The sequence below is a fragment of the Nicotiana attenuata genome, unplaced genomic scaffold, assembly GCF_001879085.1.
Source record: "Nicotiana attenuata strain UT unplaced genomic scaffold, NIATTr2, whole genome shotgun sequence".
Taxonomy (NCBI): Eukaryota; Viridiplantae; Streptophyta; class Magnoliopsida; order Solanales; family Solanaceae; genus Nicotiana; species Nicotiana attenuata.
The window spans coordinates 253,098-262,203 of NW_017671276.1; the positions used below are offsets into that span (position 1 = coordinate 253,098).

The window sequence follows — 9,106 nt, forward strand, 5'->3', positions numbered from 1 at the left end:
GTTTCTATGTTTACTATGCGCAAATATGTAATTGAAAATTATCTTGAACCAGGCTCAACATCAGGAACTGCAAATGAATCATGTGCTTTAACCTCTAAAACAGTTACAACTAAAGGTTCGTATCACCATCACCCTTAGCTGGTTTTATCACTTCTTTGGTCTGTTTCTCTTAAAGTTATTTGAAATATGCAGGCCGTCTAAGGAATAAAAAAACCACGATTAATAATTAATCAACTACGTTCTGATTATATTCTGTTAAAAAGGGTTCCAAATTGTAAATTCTGTCATGCGAAAATATTTGAGTATGAACCCCCTGGATTTTGCTGTAGTAGTGGTACAGTGAAGTTATCCTCCCATCAAATGCCAGCTAAACTGAGAAATTTATATATGGGAACAACGCAGAATCCAAGCACTTTCGAACGTACATCAAAACATATAATAATATGTTTGCCTTTACGTCACTTGGTGTCAATTATGACAAAGATTTAGCCAACAAATACCGTGGTATCTATACATTTAGGGTTCAAGAACAGATGTATCACTTGATAGATGATTTATATCCCAGAGAAAGAGGGCCGAGAAATTTGCAACTCTACTTTTATGATAATGCAAATGAGCTTGAAAATAGAATGGTTTGTTCAGATAAATTAAATGAATCAGCAGTGAAGAAACTGATGGACATACTAAAGGATAATCCATACTCAATGTTTCTGCGATCCTTAACGGACATGTCGAACTTGCAAAACTATCATATAGCACTAAAATGTGAAGCTGGATTGGATCAACGTGTATATTATATGCCTACTACTATTGAAATTGCAGCAATATGGGTTGATGAATATGATGGTTCTGTTATTCATGCACTACATCTTCAAATTTATACTCACAGTGACAGGACACAAAGAGTGAACTATTATTTTGGGTGCTATGACCCTTTACAGTACCCGCTGTTATTTCCACATGGTCAAAGCGGGTGGCATTGTGGTACTAAAAAGCTCCCCAAACCAGAAAATATTCCTAGAAGTCGTACTCTTGAATTTGAACAATTGCCAAATATAAAAAGTTTCACCTCTGTTAATGGATAATCTTGATATGGAAGCTCAAATTCTTCAAAAATGAAAACGCAAAAGAGATGTCGTTTCAGTTCGTGAATACTACTGTTATAAACTTCAGATGAGGAACGATGATGAAGATGAAATTTTGCATACCGGAAGGTTATTCCAGCAGTATTCAGTTGATGAATATATAAAATTGGAGACACAAAGGTTGGACTTTGTTTCGTTCAACCAAGATTTGTTCAGAATGGGTATACTGCAAAGACTTCTTGATATTCTAAAACTTGGCGAACGAGATGCTTCTAATGTTGGAAAACAAACATTTTTGCCAAACTCTTTCATAGGAGGTCCTAGAGATATGCGCCAACGTTATATGGATGCTATTGCATTAGTTCAACGTTTCGGGAAACCTGATTTATTTATAACTATGACATGTAGCCCATCTTGGATGAAAATAAAAGAACAACTATGGTCAACTGACGAGGCAAAAAATAGACCTGATTTGATTACTCGAGTGTTCAGGGCTAAAATAGAAGAGCTGAAGACAGATATATTAAAATGAAATATCTTTGGAAAAGTTGTTGCTTCTATGTACACTGTGGAGTTTCAAAAACGAGGTTTACCCCATGTTCATTTTCTCATTATATTAGGTAATGAGCACAAACTGTTGACAGCAGAAGCATAAGATGATATAATTAGAGCAGAATTACTAAATGGTAAAGTAGAACCAGATTTGCGTAAGCTTGTCATTAAGCATATGATGCATGGTCCTTGCGGTAGTTTAGATCCAACAAATTCTTGCATGAAAAAAAAAGGGTTACTGCAAGTTCAAATATCCAAAAATGTTTGCCGATCAAACATCGAAAGGAAATGATTCTTATCTAGTTTACAGAAGACGAAATACAGGGGAAGTTGTGAAAGTAAGAGAACAATATTTAGATAACTCCTGGGTTGTTCCTTACAATCCTTATATACTTGGGAAATTCAACTGTCACATAAATGTTGAAGTGTGCTCCGACATCAAAGTTGTGAAATATCTCTACAAATACATTTGTAAAGGACATGACAAAGTTGCATTTTGTGTACAAAATAACGATTGTCACACCTCTTTTTTGCCACACAACCCTATTACGAGGTTGAGTTAGAAGAATTTTCCAATTGAAGTGACGTTTTGAAAAGGAATTATTTATTATTTAGAGTCGCCACTTGGAATTGAGTTTTGGTGTTCCAAGTCACCTTTTATTCTAATCCCTTTTCAAAAGGAATGTTTGACTCTTAATTTATGGTCTGCGAAACAGAAGACTGAGTAAGGAATTCTGTTGACCGAGGGGAAGGTGTAAGGCACCCCTCGAGTCCCGTGGTTCTAGCACGGTCGCTTCTATTGACTAATGTAAGGCTTAAATCAATTTTTAGCTATTATTGTATTTTGTTGATTATGAATTATTTAATACCGGTTAATTAATTATTGTATTTTATTAATTGTTTTGACCTAGATGCGGTACGCACACAGGGCACTTCCTTGAAATTAAATATTAAACCAAGGTACGGAATGTACACATGGTTATAACATAATTATTTTAAATTTAAAGGCATCAAGACGCAGAATGCGCACATGATCCTTTTATTATTTAAGCATATAAATCCAAGGTTCGGGTATGAACACATGGGCTAATATTTAAAGTACATCTAAAGTTTTTCTAGTGTTTTAAAACTGTAGATGTTATGATTTGTTTAAAAAAATATATACTCAATGAATTCTAAAAAAAAAAAAATAATCCCAAACAGATTTACTACGTGATATATAAAATAAACTAACTAATGACCTAAATTATCAAATAAAACCAACACCCAATATTTAATTTAATATATTTAACTAATCAAAAGTTTTTAATTCCTTCTTTCTCAACAATGGCTATCCAAGACCAAAATCTCATAGAATTCAATAACTGTACAATAAAACTTATTACCCCAAATTTATTCTTCTATGGTTGACGCTACAAACAATATGAGACTTATGAAACGGAATAAATTTTAATTTCGGGCCTTATCTTTAAACAATTCAAACACCCTAAATCACAAGCTAATCACAATAACAAATACCAAAATACATGAAAAATGGCCGGTTATCTTCAAGCTTACTATTCTAATTAGGCATGGGACCTAAATATACTCAGTTGCAAAGAAAATGGTACAAAATTCTCATCCTTGATATCTTTAGTTAGTAACTTAGCATAATTTGATTAATATAACAAACATATCCTATAAAAAGTTTTGTACTTAACGTATTCTCTTTATATTGCTATTGTCTTCTAGTGTGCCTTGGAGGTTTAAAAGGATGAAAAATAAGCTTTTTTTTTTTTTTCTCTGACTCCTAAAGAGCCCAAATATTACTCTTTGAAACAGAAAAAGGTTTAGCATCGTTGACAGCGAAAACTACCAAAGGTATTAAATAAAGTGTGAAACATATGATCATATGACTAAAAAAAAAAAAATCAAGGGACGCACAGCAAAAACGAGAAAAGAAAGAAACTGGCCAGAAGCAAACTTTTGCTTCTAATTCTTCAAAAAATTTATATCACACTAATTTAAGCAAAGACATAAGAAAGAAAAGAAACCGATGAGTGCCGTAAAAAGTTAGCAATTTAGGAGAGAGTAGTTTAAACAAAAAGATGGATAGAAAGAAGAAACAAAAAAAAAAAAAGAACGAAAAGAAGAAAACAAAATGAAAAGGCATCAATGAAATCTGGACATGAATTCTCAAATTTGAGATGAATAAACTATTATGAAAATACCATATTACTATATACAACTTGGCATTTAAACCATGGAAAATTCACAACAAATACTACTAAAAATGAGAATCATACTGACCTTTGAAGTAGAATTTTTCTTTCAATAATACAAGGAATATCCACCAAAATACTACTCCAAAATCCCAACAATCTCAATCGAACAAAAGCAACCAGAAGCCGAAGATCACTAAACACAAAATAAGCTTGACCGGAAACCGCAAACCCGACCGAGAACTCAGATATATTCGTGGGTGCTTGCTATTTTGTGGTGTTTCAAGAAGCTTTTCCTCTCGTTTTTCACTCTTTTTCTTTACTCTGTGTTTTCTATTTCTTTTTTTTTTCAGCCTCTCCCTTTCGTTTGTCTAGTCCTCACTTATATGGTGATAAGAAACTGGTATTTTTGTGAAGTGGGGGGAAGATCATGGGTAAGTTAGTAGGAGACGTGAGGGGAGTGGCAATATGGGATGGATCTGTGGTGAGATATGTAAGGGAAAATGTGGAGATAATGATGGAGTTGGAGAAAATGGGGCTTTGGGAGGAGGGAGTCATGGTTGTTAATTAGGAAAAAAAATGAAAATAAACAAAGTGAGTGAGGGAGTTATTTGTATAAATGACGTGATGGAAATGGCTGATAGTTTAGCAAAATTTTATTTTAATATTTTTTACTCTTTTTTATTTATTTTAAAGAAAGATAAGTTAAAATACATAAATAAAAATGTTAACCTACTTCTTTTAGACAAAGAAAAAAATAAATATAAATAAACTAAATTAAATATTTACACTATAATTTGAATGATACAAAGAAAATACATAAGGAACTAGCTTACTTGTAAAAATATAAATTAAAAGAAACCAATATATTTTTTTTTTTGTAAATTTTCTTTTCTCCATACAATTAGAAATAAAATTTGTACTATAAGTACATGAACATTTTTTTGTAATTTTTTTTAATTTTATATAAACCTATTAAAAGTAAAAATAAAAGTTTAAAATATGAATATTAGATTTTAAAAGAAATATTTATGCTAAAAATAATAAAATTTAGGTGTGATCAAAAATTAGTTGTTCACAGCATGCCCCTCTTTGCTTGGAAACATGAAGAGTTTTCAGGCAAAGAAATATGAACAAGGTGACTAATTTTTGGCCTCACTATTATTAAAAAGGAAAATAAGATAAAGAAAGAGATGCGACCGAGCCTTGGTTTTAAGCAGCCTACATATCCCGGGTTATAAGGGAATCAGGTCACGTGTAGTTCAAGTAGAAAGAAGAGTGATGGAGTATACTTAGGTGGAGAGTCCACCGAGGTTCCGTCGAGGTACTGATCCGCGGTTCCTACTATTACATCAAAATGAAAAGAAAATTACATACTCTTGAAATCTAAGAGTTACAAAATTCCTATCTATATGTCATCTGGAGTCTTGTATTGATTCTTGACTTGCTTCTTCAATTGACTTTAGACGGAAACTTGATGCTCCCGATGCAATAGACTGTGAAATATTCTCGCATGCTTATTTCTTGATTAGATGATGGGAAGATGGATCTTGAGACCCTATGTCTCTGCATACATTATGTCCAAGCTGGTTGCTGCTGGTATTGAGATCGAACATTCCATTTTCTTCGGCAAGAGCTGGAATCTTATTTTTTGCACATCTAATCCATGCTTTGTAGAAAAACCTACAAACCAACACAAACAAACAACACGAACAAAAATTTTCTGCCCAAGTTTGCACTAGGAAATTTTTGTGAGTTATTGAAAACACATGAAACTATCTTTGCTATTGCAGAATAAAGAAATTAAAAAAACATGCATTTTTTAAATAATAGGGGATGGCGTACCCTGTGTTAACAAGAAGGAAGGCAACCAGGGGACGTAGTACCCTGTGTTGACGATAAGATTAGGCTCGTGGCACTCTGAGATTCTACTAGGGGATGTCGTACCCTATGTAGGTAGAAAGTAATGCGACCAAGGGATGTAGTACCATGTGTCGGCAATAAGATGAGGCTCGTGGCACTCTGAGATGCTACTAGGGAATGGCGTACCCTATGTTTGCAACAAGAAGTGCAACCAGGGGATGTAGTACCCTGTGTTGGCAATAAGATGAGGCTCGTGGCACTCTGAAATGCTACTAGGGGATGTCGTACCCTATGTAGAAAATAAAAATGCAACCAGGGGATGTAGTACCCTGTGTTGGCAATAAGATGAGGCTCGTGGCACTCTGTGATGCTACTAGGGAATGTCGTACCCTATGTAGAAAATAATGCAGCCAGGGGATGTAGTACCCTGTGTTGGTAATAAAATGAGGCTCGTGGCTCTCTGAAATGCTACTAGGGGATATCGTACCCTATGTAGAAAATAAAAATGCAACCAGGGGATGTAGTACCCTGTGTTGGCAATAAAATGAGGCTCGTGGCTCTCTGAAATGCTACTAGGGGATGTCGTACCCTATGTAGAAAATAATGCAACCAGGGGATGTAGTACCCTGTGTTGGCAATAAAATGAAATGCTACTAGGGGATATCGTACCCTATGTAGAAAATAAAAATGCAACCAGGGGATGAAGTACCCTGTGTTGGCAATAAAATGAGGCTCGTGGCACTCTGAAATGCTACTAGGGGATATCGTACCCTATGTAGAAAATAAAAATGCAACCAGGGGATATAGTACCCTGTGTTGGAAATAAGATGAGCGTCGTGGCACTCTGAAATGCTACTAGGGGATGTCATACCCTATGTAGAAAATAATGCAACCAGGGGATGTAGTACCCTGTGTTGGAAATAAGATGAGGCTCGAGCACTCTAGGATGCTACTAGGGATTGTCGTACCCTATGTTTGCAACAAGAAGTGCAACCAGGGGATGTAGTACCCTGTGTTGGCAATAAGATGAGGCTCGTGGCACTCTGTGATGCTACTAGGGAATGTCGTACCCTATGTAGAAAATAAAAATGCAACCAGGGGATGTAGTACCCTGTGTTGGTAATAAAATGAGGCTCGTGGCTCTCTGAAATGCTACTAGGGGATGTCGTACCCTATGTGGAAAATAAAAATTCAACCAGGGGATGTAGTACCCTGTATTGGCAATAACATGAGGCTCACTCTGGGATGCTACTAGGGAATGTCGTACCCTATGTAGAAAATAAAAATGCAACCAGGGGATGTAGTACCCTGTGTTGGCAATAAGATGAGGCTCGTGGCACTCTGGGATACTACTAGGGAATGTTGTACCCTATATTTGCAACAAGAAGTGCAACCAGGGGATGTAGTACCCTGTGTTGGCAATAAGATGAGGCTCGTGGCACTCTAGGATGCTACTAGGGAATGTTGTACCCTNATAAAATGAGGCTCGTGGCTCTCTGAAATGCTACTAGGGGATATCGTACCCTATGTAGAAAATAAAAATGCAACCAGGGGATGTAGTACCCTGTGTTGGTAATAAAATGAGGCTCGTGGCTCTCTGAAATGCTACTAGGGGATATCGTACCCTATGTTGGCAAAAAATAATGCAACCAGGGGATGTAGTACCCTGTGTTGGCAATAAGACGAGGCTCGTGGCACTCTAGGATGCTACTAGGGAATGTTGTACCCTATGTTTGCAACAAGAAATGCAACCAGGGGATGTAGTACCCTGTGTTGGCAATAAAATGAGGCTTGTGGCACTCTGAAATGCAACTAGGGAATGTCGTACCCTATGTTGGCAAAAAATAATGCAGCCAGGGGATGTAGTACCCTGTGTTAGCAATAAGACAAGGCAAGGGGATGTTGTACCCTGTATTGAAGATAGGGTATTGATTACATATAATGAAACTAAAAATGGCATGTTTACATGTATGATAGAAAAAATCAAGGATTTGAGAACTTCACTTGGTGGTGTTCGTGTTTTCACAAACTATTTCTTAAAATTGTTCTGTTCCTGTTCTGAACAAAGAAAGATTTCTTAGTTTTTAAAATGGAGGTCACCTCCGAATAACCTGCAATTTTGCACACACATCCCAAATCACCTAACGAAGTTACAGCAACTCTCGGAATTCCATTCCGACCCTCGGATCAAAATCGCACCTATCAACCGGAATTCGCCAAAATACTAACTTCGCCAATTCAAGCCTAATTCTACACCGGACCTCCAAAATCACTTCCGATCACACTCCTAAGTCACAAATCATCCCCCGAAGCTAACCGAATTCGGAATCCACATTCGAGCCCTCTAACTCATAGGTCAACATCCGGTTGACTTTTCCAAAACAAGCCTTCCTTAAAGAGACTAAGTGTCTCATTTCCTTCCAAAAATCAACCCAATTCAACTCGTTCACACAAGACACTGATAATGAAGCATAACGAAGCAGGAAATGGGGGAAACAGAGCGGTTCTCATGAGACGACGGGTCGGGTCGTCACAAATCAAAATGAGAGAAATAAAATGAGAGAGTCTTATTGGTGAAAAGCCTCGGGCACCATAAGGCGATGGTAAGTAGAAAAATTTAAATGAGAGAGTCTTGGTAGTGAAAACCTGCAAAGGGCACTATAAGACGATGGCGAGAAGAGAAATAAGAGAGATCAGCTAGTGAAAACCCGCAAAGGGCACTGTTGATCAAAAAGAGGATCCACGCAGCCATAACATCAACACAATCATGATCTAGGTTTCCTGCTTTCAAGTAAAAAATTGTGATAAGTTTCTGAGATTCAGACGGTTTATACAGATCAGGCATCCAGTCCAAAAGACATGTCATGTTCATTGAAGTCTGCATGTACTCCCAGATAAGTCCGTATTTCTGTTCCCTGAAAGGGACACCTCTTGTTCTAAACTCATTCTCTATTGCATTGTTTATTTTTTTCTTTGAATCCCTTTCGGTCTAACTTTATTCCAAAATTAAGGCAAAGAAAAGATGGCAAGACCGATTTATAGGGTTCTCGTTTGAAGCGAGTTGATATATTCAAAAGGCGCTCAGCCTCGACAAGGGCATCAAATCAACCCTGACTGGCCATGATTGACCGATGCTTTGAAATGGAAAACTTTGAAAGAAGTCAAAAGCAAAATGCTCACAAAGGCAAAATAAAGTTGAAAAAGGTTAAGTACCGTCATGGCAAAGTTTGAAAAAGCCAAAGGTTCTCCAGAGTCAGAAATTGCAGTTGGTATTAAGGAAATTATCAGTTGCAGTTGAAATCATTAAAGAAGATGAGCCGAGATCAAGAGATTGTGCTCGTTTTTCTTATGCTTCGACGTCGTTTCTTCAAGCATAAATGATATCATATTGAACAAATGAGCTCC

The 9,106-nt window shown here is 36.5% G+C and overlaps 1 protein-coding gene across 1 annotated transcript; it reads left to right on the top strand.

The window, feature by feature from the left end:
- The first annotated feature begins 443 nt into the window (after window positions 1–443).
- Window positions 444–1,617, top strand: LOC109207229. The gene is made up of 2 exons (XM_019370111.1): window positions 444–1,073; window positions 1,174–1,617. The coding sequence occupies exons 1-2, from the start codon at window positions 444–446 to the stop codon at window positions 1,615–1,617; spliced, it is 1,074 nt and encodes a 357-aa protein (XP_019225656.1).
- The last annotated feature ends 7,489 nt before the right edge of the window (window positions 1,618–9,106 follow it).